We start from the raw sequence: 18,281 nt of genomic DNA, 5'->3' as shown, positions 1-18,281 counted from the left end.
GCCCCCTCCCGCCTCGCCCAAGATCTGCACATGCGTACAAGGAGGATTTAGAGCGTTCCCCCTCGCCAGGTCCCCAGGCCCAGCTGCCACGCAGCCAGTCCCTCCTGCCCTTCTTGGGGCGGCCGACTTCACCATTTAGTAGTACGCATGTGCAAACCCGTGCAGCCCAGCAAGCCTTTAGCGAGTGGGGGTGGGGAGGTAGGCCGGTCCCAGCCGCCTGCGCACGCTCGGGACATGCGCAGTACAGAGGCTGAGGCGCCAGCTGTCGATTTGGAAGTTCCGGGGAGAGAGCGCATGCGCGACTGTACGCGTTGCCGGCGAAGAGGGGAGCCTGACGACTCGGAAATTTGAATACCACAGTAGCATGGAGTGTGACCTCATGGAGACTGACATCTTGGAGTCGTTGGAAGACCTAGGGTAAGACTGCCAGGGCACGGGTCTCTCAAACCCCACACTGCTGACGCCCCGAGAACTCCTTCTGCGCCCCAGTCGGAGACACCTGCCTCTCCACGCCTCACCCCGTGGCTCCTGCTGTCGCTTCCCTGTGGCCCCGGGACCCCCAATGCCACGTCCACTGCCTTCCCTGCCGGCTCGGGCCCTCCAGCCCCAACGCCCCGAGTCTTGCCCGGAGCTCCCCGTAGCCGAGTTGCCCGCAGCGTTTGTCAGTCATGCGTGTCATTGTCTGGGCTTTGGTTCTCGCCACCCCCATTCCTCGAGCTTGCTCCCATCCTTCTGCACTACCCCCACTCTAGAGGTTGCCAAAGTTAATTGTTTTCCTTCTTGTCCTCCAAATTTCCTGCCCCCGCTTTGAGCCTCTCTTTCTACCACACCCCACTTCTCTCAAAAAAAAAAAAAAAAAAAATCTCCTTTGCCCAGTCATCCTCTGCATGCACCTAGGCTTCGCTAAGGCACATGTTGGACGCTGCATGCGTCCCTCTAGCCTGCTCAGCTGTGCACCTAACCTATCACCACCTCTCTGGGAAAAACTGGCAGTTTTCTCTGACTCTGACACTGCCGTCTTGAGTCCTTTCAGCCTAGGATCATCTTCAGCCACCAAGAACCGGCATATTTGTTTGCATTTTCTCTCTCCCTCTCTTAACAGTTACCCAATCATAATTCATCATATCTAGGAGCTTGGAAGTAGGGCTTCTTATCACACTGGGTCACCCAGATCAATTTACTCTATTAAATTTGAGAACTTGGAACCTCTTGGGCTAAATATGGTTCCAGAAACAAATTGTATGATTCAGTATTTGTTTACAGGTACTGTATCAAAAAAAAAAAAAGAAGAAGAAGAAGAAGAAAATTAAAAAGTACAGATTTAGCTAGTTGTGTTTATAAGTAACTAGTCCTTTGTCACAACATTCCTTATGACCTTTCCAGGATGTGGAAACCCTTAAGAGAAACCTTTCTTTAGTAAAACACCCTTAAGGGTGTGTTTGCCGTTTTAGTAGAAATCTTTAGGAAAGGCAGCAGTGGTACTTATCTTTCTTTGTCAAAGTGAATTACCATTGTTCTTTTCTTTGAAACTTGATCTAAATGTTCATGAATGTTCCAGGCTTTAGGGGCTTATTTCTTTCATTAGGGCATAAATGACACTTAAGGTTTAAGTGTTGAAGGAGTGGAATGAGAGGAGACAGATTGGCCTTCTTTAAATATAATCCTTCCATATGAATAAAAGGTCACTTCACAGTTGGCCATGGATGCAGTTTCTTCTCCTTATTGTTCTTTAACCTATGTTTTTTTAAACTATGTTTTGTTTTACTCTTGGGTACTATGAAAGTAATTATTACTATAATAATTGTAGTCAAGTAAATCATTAGGTTGTAATATAAATCAAGGAATTTTTATAAATTTTAACGTAATTTGGTGACTCAAATGTTAAAATACATGCTTAATTGATTGACACGTCCTTTTATTCAGTGAAAAGTGTTAGAGGTGAATGACTGTCTTTTTATCTCTTAACTTGGCACACAGTAGGAATTCAGTAACTACTTGTTGAATAAGTTAATAAAGTCTAAATATGAAACAGAAGAAGGAATTTCTAGACCCAGTCTCTTCTTTCCAGTGTCTACTAACGTGTGATTTTTTTTTTCTGTTTACATTCTAGACTATGTATAATTTCAATAGTCTTTTTTTTTTTTTTTTTTTTGTAGTTGTAGATGGACAGACAGAATGCCTTTCTTTTTTTTTTTAATTTTTGGGTGGTGCTAAGATTGGATCCATTGCCTCACATGTGCTAGGTAAGCACTCTGCTAATGAGCTACTGCCGTAGCCCCAATAATCTTTTTTTTTAAAAATCTTTTTTTGTACTAAGCATTAAACCCAGGGATACATCACTGATCTACATCCCCAGGACTCCCTGCCCCCATTTTTTGGGGACAGGTTCTTACTAAAATTATTGTGGCTGGCTTTGGACTTGGAATCCTCCTGCCTCAGCCTTCTGAGTCACTAGGATTATAGGCATGGATCGCCACTCTTGGCATCTCTTTTTTAACAGTACTGGGAATTGAACCCAGGAGTACGCTATCTCTGAGCTATACCCCTAGATCTCTTTTTAAAATTTTATTTTGAGACAGAGTCTCCCTGAGTTCCCATGCTAGTCTCTTATATATATTCCTCCTGCCTGAGCCACTCCAATAGCTGGGATTACAGGCATATGTCAGCATTCCTGGCTATAATCTCAATTTTATGTAAGCTTGCATGTTTGCTTTGCTTGCATTTTTTATGAACACTGGGGATCAAATCCAGAGCCTTGCACATGTGAAGAAACTACTACCACTGAGCTATACCGTCCCCCCTCTTTTTTTTAAATTATTTTTTATTTTGACACAGAGTTTTTTTAGGTTGTTCCTATTGGACTCAAACTTGCCATCCTCCTGCCTCAGCCTCCCTAGTGGTTGGGATTACAGGCATGTGCCACCACATCCTGCTTCCCATTCTATTTCTTTTGTAAATGTAATCATATTTTAAAGGGATCAAGAAGTGTAATTTCTTTAACATATCAATACCGCTAAATCTCACATTATGTTAAGCATATATAATGTCATCTTTAATAATAGTGTTTTAATCAGTATTTCATTTAAATAAATATAAAACAATCTGAACATATGTATTTAAGATTATTTTGAATAGCAAAACCTTAAATTCTAGAATAACGTAATGGGTGTTTATTATTGTCATGAATGTTTGAACATTTTATAAATTTTCATGATTGCTTTGGGATTACTTACAAAAGATTAGGATTCATACGAACTGATTCAACTGACCAACAGTTATTAAAGTAATCTTGCTATTTTTCTGGTACTACTAGTATGTTTTACTTTATTTATTTATTTATTTATTTTTTGGACAAGAGATTGAACCCCAGCATTGTTTTACCCTAAGCCACATCCTCAGTCCTTTTTATTTTTTATTTTGAGACAGGGTCTCTTTCTAAGTTGCTTAGGGCCTCACTTATAATTTATTCATTTTTATGGTGATAGAGATTGAACCTAGAGGTGGTCTACCAGTAAGCTACATCACTAGCACATTTTATTTTTTAAAACAGTATCATTAAGTTCCTGCAAACCTGCAAACATCCTGCCTTAGATTCCAAATAGCTGGAATTACAGGCACATGCCACCTAACCTGGCTGTCTTACTAACCTTAACCACCATTAAGTATAGAAAAAGAAAGTAAATGTTTAATTAGAAAGTTTTTTGGGGGGAAGGGGGGTTGAAAGAAGTCACTAAAAACCTAACCTATTTCTGGAAAAAATCTAGCATGGATAACTTAAAAGCTTTATTTCTGAAATAGTGCCAGTATAATTAGCTATCACTTGTTAATTGGTTTTAATATTTCATAACAGTAAGGAAATAAACCTAAAATAAGAGCTTTCAGTAAATGTACAAAAGTTGACATAATTTAAGATGTGGTTCGGTTAAATATTCACATATATTCTGAAGAATGTAAGTACAGTTACCTTTTGGCTTATTTTTAAAATGGTTCAGCAAGTTCTGTTTTGTTTACATTTGTAAGTTTAGAAATTGGTCATCATAATTTACCCTTTTAAATTATTGCTTAATTATATAAATAATACATAGACTATTTTACCTGTAGTCTCCCAGGGGGGCTTTATATTCTTCTGAAGTGTAATTCCTTTTTCACCAGTTACAAGGGCCCATTGTTGGATGATGGCGCACTGTCTCAAGCAGTCTCTGCTGGAGCCAGTTCCCCCGAGTTTACCAAACTCTGTGCTTGGCTGGTATCTGAATTAAGAGTGCTCTGTAAACTAGAGGAAAATGTTCAAGCAACTAACAGTAAGTAAACATTTATTTAGAGGTGTAAAGTATAAACATAAAATTGTATTGTCAGTTAACATTATTGATACTAAAACTTAAATTTCATGTTTCTTTGTAAATGTAAAGAATATTTTGTTAAAAAACCAATATACTTTTTTTCCTCCATAGTTTTTTTAAAGATAAGGTGATTCAGAAGTTTAAAAAACAGAATGTAGTCATGTAACTTTAAAAAAAATTGTGGAGACTGAAAAGACCCTGTTACTGTAATACAAAAAAACGGATAGCACAAGTATGGAATATATGAACTTTCCATTTTTTGCATAATATGTATCATGAGATCCTGAATTGGTGGCTAGAACTAGAAATTTTTCCTTTTAGGACTACTAGATTCCAGAAGCACATTATATCATGTAAATCAAATGTATTATAATTCTGCTGTGCTATGGAGGAAGGAAACTGCTTAGTCAAGAAACCTTATGTAAGAATGTATCATTAAATACATCAAGACCAGATCCAGCACCATCAGATTTATAGGGCTGAGAGCTGCTTTATATTCGTCAATTTTGTCATCTCTTGAGCATTAGTTTGTCAACTCTGCAAAAGAGACAAAAACTTGGAACCTGACACTCCACCATCTGGTTCCTTGTTGCCATAAGTAAACCTATAATAGAAGACAAACAAAAATGCCCACCTGTTAACCCCACCCTTAGGAAAAACAATACCCATAATCCCCTTCCCCCCCCCCACATAATCCCATTTTGAAGAGTTTACTCACTTGCATGTTAGTGTTTAATGTAGACATGTTAGTTGCATCCACTTCTTGTCTGTGAATATGTGTTCTCTGGGGATTGAGCACAAGGCCTTGGGCTTGGTAAGCAGGCACTTTACCGCTGAGCTTTTCCCCAATTCTAATTATTAAGGAAAGTCAGGTGTAACAATAGCAGAGCTTAGGATCATTGTACTTACAAGTTCTAAGCACTTTACATATCTTAACTCAGGGCAACCCATGGGGCATGTTTGATTACTCATACATTTTAACAAAGAAGCTTAAAGAAGTTTTGTCACATAACCCATTGGAGGCAGAACTAGGACTCAACCTCAGCAGTCAAGTTCAGAGACCCTGTTCTTAGCTACAGTACCTCTTGACCTAACGTGTCAAGAAATTGTAAGATTTAAACTTGCAGCCCCTTTATTTAAGTGGTGCATTATATGGAACCCAACACATAAAACAGGTGAGAAAGTATAGCTGATCTGCTTGACTTGGAGAGAGGGGTACTTTTAGCACAGATATTTTCTCCTGGTCCTCCCTAGCTGCCTGTGAAGGACCTCTATGGAACTCCAGGCTGCATAGATGACAGCTGAGAAAACACTGATAATATAGTCTTCCTGTGTTACTACCTCACTTCCCCAGGTGCCTCTAAAGGAGCACTGTGGAACCCAACATTTATAAATCAGTTTGCAAAACATTGATAATACAGTCCTTGGACTGGGGTCAGATAAATTAAAGTTTAATTTTTACCCATCTTTGATACGGAATATGGAACCATTAAAACGATACAGAAGAAAGCAACCCCATCTTTGGCTTACCCAAAGCCTTTTTACTGTTTACCTTTTTTCACATTATGGAAATATGAACTATAAGTTATATTTGCTGCCTTCAAACTTAGTCTAACTGGGAATATTAGGTACAAATGAAATAACTGGAGATTAGTACAGTAATTAAATGCTTCCCTATGTGGTTCACAGGCAGAGCAATAGTACTTAGAGAAAGTTTGTCAAGGAGCAAGACCGCTGGGTTTTTGGATAAGTGGGATTTGCTGGAGGAGAAGAGAGCTGTAGGCTTATCAGTGACAGGAAATAAATGAGGGCTTAATGAGAAGATGACTGGCACCAATAGAGGGATTATTTGAGGAAGTGGTAAGTAGATGATGATAATCGAATGAGCAGGGAAGGGCAAACATGAGTAGCTGTGAAGATTCATTAAAGGCAAACTGAAAAAATTAATTACATGAGGTATACATTGGGAGCCATTAAAGATTGTCATATAAAGGAATAACCTAATGTGCAGTTTAAGAAAGAAATTTTCAGTGGTATAAGAAAGAATAAATTAGAAGGGAAAGGAACTCAAGTTTGGAAAGGCCTATTAAAATTTCAGTTTTTAATATGTAATTGTTATGCTAATGGAAACACAACAGTATTATTAAATAAGATTATTTTAATTCTTGAAAAGGTCCAAGTGAGGCTGAAGAATTCCAGCTTGAGGTGAGTGGGCTACTAGGGGAGATGAACTGCCCATATCTTTCACTGACCTCTGGGGATGTGACCAAGCGCCTTCTCGTACAGAAGAACTGCCTCCTTTTGCTCAGTAAGTTCATGGCTATTAGAATGTAGTTATTTTTTCTATTTATGTTTTTCATGACTAATAAACTGATTTTTTAATTTTGTTACGAATATAATTCTACTACTATTTTAAACAAAATGTTCTTGAATTTCCGATTTAGGAGCAGATTGTGGGCAAATGCACTGGTAGCATTGTTGACTTTATGATTGATGCTCCTTTATTATTTCACCTTTGATGGTTCTCAGGCTGTTTTGCTTCATCTGATGTGACCAATGGTGTGCTGGAATGTTAAAAGAGTGTGTGATTGTTAAATCTTTGCATTCTAGACCAGAAGCACATTTTTAAGTAGACTGGGAAGACAGTGTAGAAATAACAAAGGCTTCACTTATTAATTCTTTGAGAAGAGTAAGCATTTACTAGATAGAGTTAATGTAATTATTAAAGTAATTTATCTTATTTATATGTGTTTGTGGTTTGAATTATTTGGAGGGTTTTGATTTATTTGTAAACATTCTGTAATAACACTTGGATAGTTCCTGTACTTACTGATCATTCCAGGAAGTAAGATTTTATAAAAAGTTCTTTCCTTCCATGTTTTTTATATACTAACAATTGTTTGCCTTTTCACCATGAAAAATAGTAAATAGACTCACAAGTTTTATTGCCTTGTGTAAACTTTTTATAATAAACGCAACCAGTAATCTTAACTCAGAATAGTTATATCATTCTAAAACACATTTAAACTAAGCTTTGGTTAATTTATTATTAAGTTCTTGTTATGATAAACACTATTCAAAGGATTTTTTGAGTGTCTCTGAAAAAAATAAAATTATTGCAGTTCTGAAGATTTAAGTTTTTTAAAAAGTTGCTCATAGTCATTATACTTGGGCAGTAAGTTACTCCAAAATCCCTTTCTTAACTTCCCCTTGGTCAAGTGATTGCTGCTGGAGGAGGGGGAGTATGCACATAAGGTATTGCTTTAGGTATTGATGTTGCTGCATATGGCTTTTCATTCAGTTGTATAATTCCATAACTAGCTCAAAAGCATTGTATTCAGCTGACTCCCTCTGTACATTGTTTACCCTCACCAATAGTATTTGACACTTAGAATATGTTAATATGCAGGAAGGTAACAGCTGTATGGAATACCTAGTAATGACCCTGAATTGCTCAGAGTTTAACTTTTTAGCCTTGATACTTATAAAACCAACTTTAAATGTAAATCTTCATAAAACATTTTTATATCTTCCCCATTTCTTAAGCAGATTGCACTGAAATTATTTTGGACTCAGGGTCATAATAATAGACTTTATTTTTAATGTGCTATCACCTCAAAAGCTTTTCAAGACTATCCAACTGTTTGCTCCTCAATTAAATGACTAAATCAGCCAAAGGTTACTTGTCTTTTAATTTTTCATACATGCACGCTATTCCCCTCTTTGCTTTTGCCTCCACTGTTTCCCCTTTCTAAAGTGTTCTCAGTTTGTAACCTCTCTTTCATTCCAGCATTTTTTATACATACTCATTGCTGCTCTGTGCAACTATTTCTCATCTTTCCCCACACATCGGTTGTCACATCTTGATGCTATAATTCTACTTCCAGCATCCTTGCCTCCCAAATTGAGTCCTTTAGCATATTATATTTTGAAGGGAAGAACAAATAAACTTCATGAGAACTGTTCATGAAATAGAATAGTCTTGGAGAGATAGAAAAAGTCACTCATGTGTCAGAATAAGGACTCTGTTTTGGCTATTCTTTGGCCTTTGTGGTCCTCAGATTGTTTCCTGTGGGTAAGTTAAGTCAGATCACAGTTTCTAATAGATGAAGAGTTAGTCATCTTTTTTGGGGTGAGACTATATCTTTATTCTCAACTAGATCATAAGTAGAGATACTCTCTGGTTTGTTCTTTGTAATATCTCTAATGCCTTTCCTTTTGAAAACATCAGTCACATTTAAAGTTTTTTTCATGGTAATTATATTGGTGAACTAATTTTGTTAATACATGAACTATGTTGTCCCAAATTTAGAGAATCTTTTTATTAAATCATGTAGTGTGTGATTTTCTAGAACAAGGGTTGGCAAACTTTTTCTTAAAGAGCCAGGTAGTAAATATTTCTGGCTGTACAACCCATGCACTGTCTCTGTAAAAACTATGCAACTCTGCTGTTGGAGCAGGAAAGCAGCCACAGATAATGAGTGTGGCAATCTGCTAGTAAAACCCATAACAACAAGTGTTTATTTTCATAACTCTGGGTTTTACTGTTTAGATGTTTTAAAACATAAGTGCAGGTTGCTATATGGAACACATTAAGATTTTATCAAATCTATTTAGAATGGCCTTTGCAGAAATTTAGCTGTGTTTATTGTTTTAGAACAGAAGTTGGCAGCTTCTCAAATGATTTGCCCAATTATGGTCCCCCTGTGCTCCAACCTTACACCTTGAGGGTAGTAAATGAGATATTCAGACTGATCAGTGTTTTGTACTTCCCATAGGACTTAAGGGCCTACAAAATGTCTTTGTCTAAAACTACCCTCTTAGAATTATTTCCCTTTGCCACATAACCTGAAAGTCTTAAGATTCAAATGATTCTTAACTGTCATTTTATAAAAATTGAAATGTCCTTGGGAAGTTTAAGGGAATGGAATTTAATATTTGGACCTTAATTGAATTGCCTGAAACAGACTGTGGCTCTCACTATACCTGGCTAAAAATCAGCACTCAAGGGGTTGATATCAACACAAAGGAGATTCTGCCAAAAAGTGTTTTGAAGTTTTGTTGTTTGTGGGGAGTGAGGTAAGAAAAGTAGGGGGAAGGGCACCCTGAGGAAGGCAGAGATGGAGGAGGGCTTTCTTCACCAGCCAGATGGTAGCCTGAGGATGCTGGAAACATGGAAAGGAACTTTGGGGAGTTGGTACATTCCCACTTCTCCCGCAAGTTAAACGGTTGGTTTAACAGGCTACCTTATTTTGGGAGACAAGAGAGCAAGATAGATATATCACTGGTCCTCACAAGTGGGGAGAAGTTAAAATACACACTCACGTATATGTTACATACATGTGTGTGTGTGCATACTTTTTTTAACCGTCACTAAAATTGGCCACCAATCACTTTCTACAAATTGTTTAACAGATGCCAACCCTTGTTCTGGAGGTTCTTTAATGGTAGAATGCAAGAATCCAAATCTGTAGATGTGATTTCCCTTGATCCTTTGGTTCCAAAGAAGAATTGCTTATTTTTAAATTGACTTTTAAGCATTATATATTGGTGAAATACCTGAATTACATAACCAGTATCTATGTTATGTCATTTACAGGTAAAAATGTTTTTTCTTTCATGTTTTTATCCATTCTTGCAGCTTTAAAAGTTACATATCATTAGGTCTATAGAGTTGTGACTCCAGACTTATGACTATTAACTATAGCTGTATCTCATTTGAAATCTTATTTTGTTTACTTCAGCATACCTCATCTCAGAACTAGAAGCTGCCAGAATGCTCTGTGTGAATGCTCCTCCAAAAAAAGCTCAAGAAGGAGGCGGTAGTGAGGTCTTTCAAGAGTTGAAAGGCATATGTATTGCTCTAGGAATGTCCAAACCTCCAGCCAATATAACTATGTTCCAATTCTTCAGCGGGATTGAAAAAAAAGTAAGACCTTTAGTACCAGATTGTAGTGTATTAAAGGCATAGTCCTACATTTGTTTGAAATGAAACATTAAGTTTATTTCTCTTAATGGGAACCTGATGTTCATATTCTTAAGTAATTGTTACTAAATGAGTTTTGGGTTTTAAATCCTAGATGCCTTAAAGAGAAATTAGTGTTTTAACATTTTACAAAACATATTAGCATGTTTCTTTTTCAAAAAGGAAACTTGACTCCTTGGTTTATGAGCTGACATAAGCTAATAAAATGTAAAAATAATTAAGATATAAGTCCTTTTTAAAATTTGTCATTGAACTTTTACACAATTAATTTTTAAGGTCTTTATCATTAAATGACATCAATCTATCCCATTGACTGGACTGAAAAGGATGTTAATATTTATTTAATCCAGTCACTCTGGGTCTTATATATTTGGGTTGGCCACATTTTTCTTAAAGGTCCACGTAGTAAATATTTTTGTCTTTTCAACCCATGCACTGTCTCTGAAAATGATGCAACTCTGCTGTTGCAGCAGGACGAAGCCACAGACAATGTAATTACAAACTAGATTTATTGACTGCTAATTTAATCTAGTATGTGAAAATGAATTGGAATTGTTTTCATACCACGTCTTGGCAATAGTTATTTTATGTAATTGATTAGGAACAAGCAATTTTAACAACAACAACAAAAAAATGAGTAAAAGAGGATGGTATTTGTTGTAGCAGAATTTTTCCTTATATGCATATCTGCTGGACTCTGAGAATTGGTACATTTGCAGAGTGGAGTAGATCGACACCATGATGCACAGATTTGGCTGAATGCTACAGGGGCGCAGCAGTGTATCTAGTCCATATTTTTCTGTGTTCATTCATTCATTCAGCAAGCGCTCATTGAGGGCACTGTTGTCAGGCACTGTTCTAGGTCCAGTGAAGAATTCATGCTTCTGTAGGCTCGTGAGGAGTGGGACAAGTGAGTGTTTCTCATGGGTCTTTACATTTTCGTTTCAAAACATCCTCCACCTTTGCCTCTGTCAGGAATCTTCTTTTGATGACAAGATATGATGGGATTTGGGAAGATGAGGAGGATATGTTTTACTTTCAGATTTTTTGTTCATTTATTTATGTTTTTGTGTCAGTTAAAGGAAACATTAGCAAAAGTTCCACCTAATCATGTGGGAAAGCCTTTACTGAAGAAGCCAATGGGACCAGCCCACTGGGTAAGTAGAGATCCTCGGGTAAACTGTAAGGAACCATCTGTTCCATGACTTTTGTGTGAGCACTTATATTTGTGCTTTTTAAGTTGTGTTTCCCAATACATGGTTTTCTAGATGAACAGCCTTAGAATCATTTTTGTGAGTCGCAATATTTATGCAGAATAATTCTGTGTAGAACTACTTGTCTCATAACTTTTAAAATTTTCACAAGCTGAATAAAATAAATTGAAGTTCAGTATAATGCTTATTTCTAATCACCAAATGGATTCAAGCCAAAAACGTCATTGGGCAGAGTTTCACACAGTGAATTGTGAGAAGCTAAACAAGAATTTTGTACTTTACACAATCTTTATTATGTTTTGAGTTTTAGCATACTTTTTGCCTAATATTTCAGTAACTATTAATGTATTACCAAGTGGAAAGGACTACATGTGTTAATTACTAGGGATTGCAGTATAAGGGAAACATAAAATACAGTGTCTCTTCTTTAGGAACACATGGTCAAGTGCTTTAAATTCTAACTGATCTTTTTAATTTTACTTCAGGAAAAGATAGAAGCAATTAACCAAGCCATAGCTAATGAATATGAAGTTCGGAGAAAGCTGCTAATAAAACGTTTGGATGTCACTGTTCAGTCCTTTGGCTGGTCTGACAGAGCTAAGGTACATATTAAATAATTTAAAAGTTTAGTATTTATAGACATGATCCCTAAACATCTAAAGGGAAGGATCCTACCCCATCCCTAACTGCACTTTCACTCCTACTATATCAGCAAGTCTGGCAGCTATACTTACACAGATAAGTCTTGACTAGGTAGGAGCAGTGGTGAGTATGTAACTTTTCCTACCATCTGGAATTTAGTAAATATTGTCATCAGATCTTTAACTTACTTAATATGAATGTTTGTTAAGTTGTTCTGAAAGTTGATATTTTTCTTTGAACACTTTTCTTTCCACAGAGTCAGACAGAAAAATTAGCCAAGGTTTATCAGCCAAAGCGTTCAGTTTTATCTCCTAAAAGCACTATTTCTGTTGCACATCTTTTGGCTGCAAGGCAAGACTTGTCAAAGATTCTAAGGACAAGCAGTGGTTCCATAAGAGAAAAGACTGCCTGTGCCATCAATAAGGTGATTAGAGTACCTTTAATTTTTTAATTTTAAGCTAATATATTTAGCTCTCTTGATAAAGTGAGATAGTTTAAAAAAATCTTTCTTATTCCATAGGTGTTGATGGGCAGAGTACCTGACAGAGGTGGTAGACCCAATGAAATTGAACCTCCACCCCCAGAGATGCCACCATGGCAGAAAAGGCAAGATGGCCCCCAGCAGCAAGCAGGAGGTCGAGGAGGAGGGAGAGGTGGTTATGAACATTCCTCATATGGTGGACGTGGAGGTCATGAACAAGGAGGAGGGAGAGGTGGACGTGGTGGCTTTGACCATGGTGGCCGAGGGGGAGGAAGAGGAAATAAGCATCAAGGAGGCTGGACAGATGGTGGGAGTGGAGGAGGAGGAGGAGGAGGAGGAGGAGGAGGAGGAGGAGGAGGAGGAGGCGGCTACCAAGATGGTGGTTATCGAGATTCAGGTTTCCAGCCAGGTGGCTATCATGGTGGCCACAGTAGTAGTTATCAAGGCGGTGGTTATAGTGGTTTCCAAACATCTTCATACACAGGAAGTGGATACCAGGGTGGTGGATACCAGCAGGACAATAGATATCAAGATGGTGGGCACCACAGTGATCGAGGTGGTGGTCGTGGTGGGAGAGGTGGTCGTGGAGGCCGGGGTGGTCGTGGAGGCCAGGGAGGTGGGTGGGGAGGAAGGGGGAGCCAGACTTACCACCAAGGGGGTCAGTTTGAACAACACTTCCAACATGGAGGCTATCAGTATAATCATTCTGGATTTGGACAGGGAAGACATTATACTAGTTGAGGCTACAGAACCTTACATTTTGCTAGAGCTCAAATAATAGAAACTTTGTTTCAGAATCCTGAGTCCAGCATCTATTTTGAATAACTTGAGACCACAGATGGTGGCAGGCAGATTCCTGCTTGGCATAAACATTGTAGGTCTTCCTTTGATTCTTTTTTTTTTTTTTTTGTTATTGTTGTTGTTGTTTTTAATGGACTTACATAATGCTGTTTATTTGAGAAACACATACAACATCTCTCCTTTCTATGAAAAAAAGTTTTTAAAAGGTAATTAAAGTTGCCTTTAATTGACAAGTAGACTAATTCCACAGTCAGAACATGCATACTTTTTTTGAAGAAATTACTTGAATAAAGTAGTTTTCAATATGCAGTTTTGAAAATGAGGATTCACCTAGACTTTTTTAGATTTACTACTAGGAAATCGTCCTCATATTAACAATCCATTTATATGTGTTTTGTGTAAAATATTGTAATGCCTATTTTCCGAGCACAATTCTGCCCCGATTGGCAATTTATTCAGAGAGGTTGTGCCACATTTGCTTCATGATAGACCCATTAGGTCAGTTCCTATTAAATGAGCTCTTCTGCAGATAGCACATTCAGTAGCCTTATTCAGTTGATGGAATACTGTACCATATGCTCAACTCTGAAAACCTTGAACACGGCCAAATTCCATAAAGACTATAAAAGCAAACTAAGTTGTGAACCTATAGTACATTTAGGCATTTAGTTAAGTATAGCAACTCAAACTGACCTGCATCCATCCAAAACAAGTTCCTCGTTCAACCTTGTTTTTACTTGAAGTCTGCTAGAAGAAATAGCAAACCGAAATTTGTTTTATGCACGAGTTAATACCACTGGCTCAGCAAATACAAGTTAGTTTGCTTCGGGCAGGAGACTTTTTTTGTAACGGAAGAAATGCACTACAAAGTAAGGTAGATTTTGCTTAGTGCAGGAGGCCCTTTATTATTGCTGCAGAAAACAAAAGCCTGGCTGAGTTGATGTTTTACATTCTCCTTTACTGAAATCTACACGCCATGATGCTTCTTGCTGGGTTTTTGTATACGTAAACATTGTCAAGCTGTGAAAGAAAATGGCTGGAGGTGTGCTTTGTGTGAAAGGTGAGCAATAAAGTATCTGTATGTTCTCTCTTTGGTTTGAGTTTTATTTTAGCTACTTTGAATACTAAAAATTCTGGATACTTGGGTCAAGCTTATGAGCCAAGGCTTTTGTTCCCAAAGATTCTTGAGTATTTACTTAAAACGTAGTTAAGTAAAAGGTCACACTTATCCTAAAACCCTAAATAAGTTGAAAAATGATCATTTCTGAATTTACTTTTATAACAATAGGGCTAGAAAAATGCATTACTCAACTCCAGCCACTAGGTGTAGCTGTTGCCATACCTAAGATAAATCAATGTCTCTAATCTTGGGAGTTTTGTTTCTCCGTTCTTCCTAAAAAGTGGGGGGGTCTTAAAAACATTTATTAAATGAAAAACCAACTTTTAGAAAAATCATGTCTTACTATTGAAAATGTTTTACTTAACTGCTAAGAACGTCTAATAACTAAAACCATCTCTGAAAGACGTCATTGATCTTTTTGTTAATTTCACCTGCCTGTTTTTCAGCTAACAGATGCCATTCTCAAATGTTCAAAATGTTTCATCATTAAAGTTCTAAGTTCTGTTTTAAACATTGTAAGAGTTGGTCTCCTGATGTTAAATAAATGTTTTGTACATACAGGAATTTCCTATTAGAAATAAAGTTGACTGGTTTCATATCTTGAAATTATACTTTAGAATCTGTTCACATGTAGGTTTGCATTTTCTTTAATCAGTTTTATAGCCTGACTCCACAATATACACATTGTACTCATTCTTTTGACAAATGTAATAATTACTAGATTGCTTTTCCAAACATGAGCATGTATAAAAACAAATGATAGATTTCTCCATGTTGGCTCTGATATTTAAATCCTCATTTTCTAATTCAAACTAGACATTTGTCTCTACCTTAAAAATCATACAAGAATTGAGTTTCTCCTTTCCACCATAGATTTAACTTCTCTAGAAACGGGATATTGTATACCACCAATTAGACTGATTATGGTACAGTTCTTAGGTTTTGTATGGAAGATATCTTCAATCTTACATTCTTAAGCTTCTAGTAAATAGTGATTTATTAGAGTGGGGCATATAGGAATTTCTTGGAGAATTAAGAAAAATTTTAGGGGGGAATATTTCATACAAATCTTAAAATATCTCTTAAACAATACTTTTTGTTAATTCTTTTGTTTCCTCCTGCTACTAGAAACCAGAACAGAATGTCGGTATTTTCTTGAGAACTTTTACAGTTGTTTGACTTATCATTTTCATTTCTTGTTCTAGATCCAAACTAACCTAGTGTCCAACTGTGCCATACACAGAATAGAATTAAATAAATTCTTGCTGAAGAAAAGCACTTGCAGTCATTTCTGTGTACACTTAACTGATTACCAGTGTCCAAATCTCCTGTATTCTTATACTTGAAATTGTTTTAGGTAATACCCATTCTATATTTCTGGATACTTTGTCTACTTGTATTACATCCTTTTTAGAAATAGGTTTTATTAATCATCTCTTCTTAAGTAATGTGGATGATAGTTATGGTATGAGATTCATTATTTTTTGTTTTGTTTTGAACAGAGGGCCATTGACTTCACCTAATCAGAAAAATACATCCATCATTGGGTTTACAGTGATGGATGAGACTTCTGTTTCGCTGCTTTTATTTCTTCCATTGCTCACTTGCATGATTGTAACTAGAATTGTTCTTTCTGTTGTTCGTTGCTGCATTTGTACATTTGTATACATTCATGTGTACCTAGAATGCAGATCACTGATTGAAACAGGTATGCATGTCAGGATTAGAACTTCTTTTCACCTTGCATACTTTTCAATCATATACACATTTTGTTCTTGGTAAAGACATTAATTTTTAAACATAACCGATGGTGTGAGAACTCCCATGATAAATCACTGACTGCCCACCAAATGTAAAATGGTGGTGGGAAAAAAATAACATGTTTTCTAGGAATTTGGGGAGAAATCTTGGATAAGGAAAATCTTTAAATGATCAGTATTTGTTAAATTGACATAATTTCTTCAAGAAGAAAAAAAGGCCTACAGTTCAGTTAAGTGAGTGCTGAGTTGAGGATGTCATTAAATAGTAAAGCACCTGTTTAGTGTGCATAAGGCTCTGAGTTCCATATCCAGCACTGCAAAAGGTTTTAAAAATAAAAAACCAATATGAGTGCCTGCCATACTTCAGCACTGTGTTAGGCTGAGGTACAAAGATAAGTTAGAAAGTCCCTGCCCTATGAAGTGTCTAATGACAGCCAGAAACAGATAATTGCAGCATAATGAAAGTAAAAGGCCAGGGTACAGAATAGCATAGTGTTTAAGACCACTCCTTTGGGGTAGAAATTGACAAAAGTTGGGTCCAGTAACAGAGGGCTCTACGTGCCTGCCTAAGTACTTGGATTTATTTTTTGTACAGTAGCATACACACCACCAACAACAAAAAGGATGGGACGTTCAGATTTGGAGCTCATATAAATTATAGGCTAGAATGCAGAATAAATTCACGGACAGGAGGCCCAAAATTGGGATAATAAATAATGAAGCTTAACTAAGGAAGTAATAGAGATGGGGAAAAGGCAGATTTGTCAAGCTGGAGTGGAAATTTTGCAATTTGTTAAGTGAGAACAAGAAATTTAACATGACACCTGTTTTTTATTGTTTTGTAATTGAATGGAGAACGACATTAATTTTAATCAGAATTAGGAAACGGGAGAAAGGAATGGGGGTGGTATTTTCAGTTTGAAATTACCATAAAATGCCTAGACATAGAGGTTTGGGACTTACCCAAACAGGAATCCAAGGATTTTTGCCTTGGAGCATTTAAGCAAAACCATGATTCCTTACTTAACCACCCAAGTGTGGGGAAAAGCAGAGGATCAAGGATGGAGTCTTGGGAAACAGTCATTTAAGGTACAGAGTAAGAGGAAAACTATGGGAGGCTTGATTTAATAGTAAAAGTAGTTATTTATTAAAAGTGTTAAGTTTGGCCTAAACCAGTCTTTGTACTTGGGTGATAAAGTTTGGCCCAAAGCAGTCCCCTCAACATAGGGAACACACCCTGGTTGATGTATAAACAAATTGCAACCTAAGAGTATACCCTTGTCATCAAGTCACAGGCAAGTGTCCTCTACAGCCAATGGAGCTGTTTCTTTTTGCCATTTATATGGCTGTAGGTGTACCTGGAAATTGTGAAGCCGGGAGGGCGCCTGGTTCTAGAAGCCTTGTTCAAGTAAACTGTTAAAAGCTTTTCTTTTTAATAAGAGCAGCATGAATACTACTCTTAACATCCATTTCACATGTAAAGAGGACACAGCCAGGATGGTTGAGTAGACTAGCCACATCCATATAGCTTTTAAGCAGGGGAGTCAGATTGAAACCAAGCGCCGTCACACTCCAGAGTTCAGTAAGGAACAATTCCAGGTGCTACCCAGAAATTCAACAAGCTAGAGCTGAAAGGTAGCCCTTACAGCCTGTGACCTTTTCACACGCAGTTTCAGAATAAAGACAGGACAAGAGGCTAGGGAAAGAATGAGAAAGGAGAGAGTAAACTGAGAATAGATCCAGAGCGTCACCGAAAAGGGAAAGACAGTAAAATAACAGTGTAAAATTTAATGGAATGAAAGATCACGGAACACACCAGGGGAATTTTCAAGGAAATGTAATTGAAGATCTTTAAGAACCCAAAAGTGTTTATTGCAGAGTTTTTAGGAAATTCAAAGGAAATGTGCTTAGCACTAATTGTCTTTTTTTAAAAATTT

General features: G+C 37.1%; 1 protein-coding gene across 1 annotated transcript; it reads left to right on the top strand.

The window, feature by feature from the left end:
* The first annotated feature begins 282 nt into the window (after nucleotides 1–282).
* Fam98a (family with sequence similarity 98 member A) lies at nucleotides 283–15,180 on the top strand. The gene is made up of 9 exons (XM_076833046.1): nucleotides 283–417; nucleotides 4,153–4,301; nucleotides 6,514–6,648; nucleotides 10,085–10,269; nucleotides 11,403–11,483; nucleotides 12,026–12,142; nucleotides 12,439–12,606; nucleotides 12,703–12,970; nucleotides 13,010–15,180. Exons 1-9 carry the CDS (start codon nucleotides 365–367, stop codon nucleotides 13,402–13,404), a joined length of 1,551 nt encoding a protein of 516 aa, XP_076689161.1. The 5' UTR covers nucleotides 283–364; the 3' UTR covers nucleotides 13,405–15,180.
* Nucleotides 15,181–18,281: the final 3,101 nt, after the last annotated feature.

Source organism: Callospermophilus lateralis, chromosome 14, assembly GCF_048772815.1.
Source record: "Callospermophilus lateralis isolate mCalLat2 chromosome 14, mCalLat2.hap1, whole genome shotgun sequence".
Lineage (NCBI taxonomy): Eukaryota > Metazoa > Chordata > Mammalia > Rodentia > Sciuridae > Callospermophilus > Callospermophilus lateralis.
The sequence above is the reverse complement of the archived record's forward strand: the minus strand, read 5'-3'. Positions and strand labels throughout refer to the sequence as shown.

Coding starts and splice junctions, on each gene's coding strand:
- Fam98a (XM_076833046.1), top strand. CDS start 365: ATGGAGTGTGACCTCATGGAGACTGACATCTTGGAGTCGTTGGAAGAC. Junction 418..4,152: donor GAGTCGTTGGAAGACCTAGG/GTAAGACTGCCA, acceptor CTTTTTCACCAG/TTACAAGGGCCCATTGTTGG. Junction 4,302..6,513: donor AAATGTTCAAGCAACTAACA/GTAAGTAAACAT, acceptor ATTCTTGAAAAG/GTCCAAGTGAGGCTGAAGAA.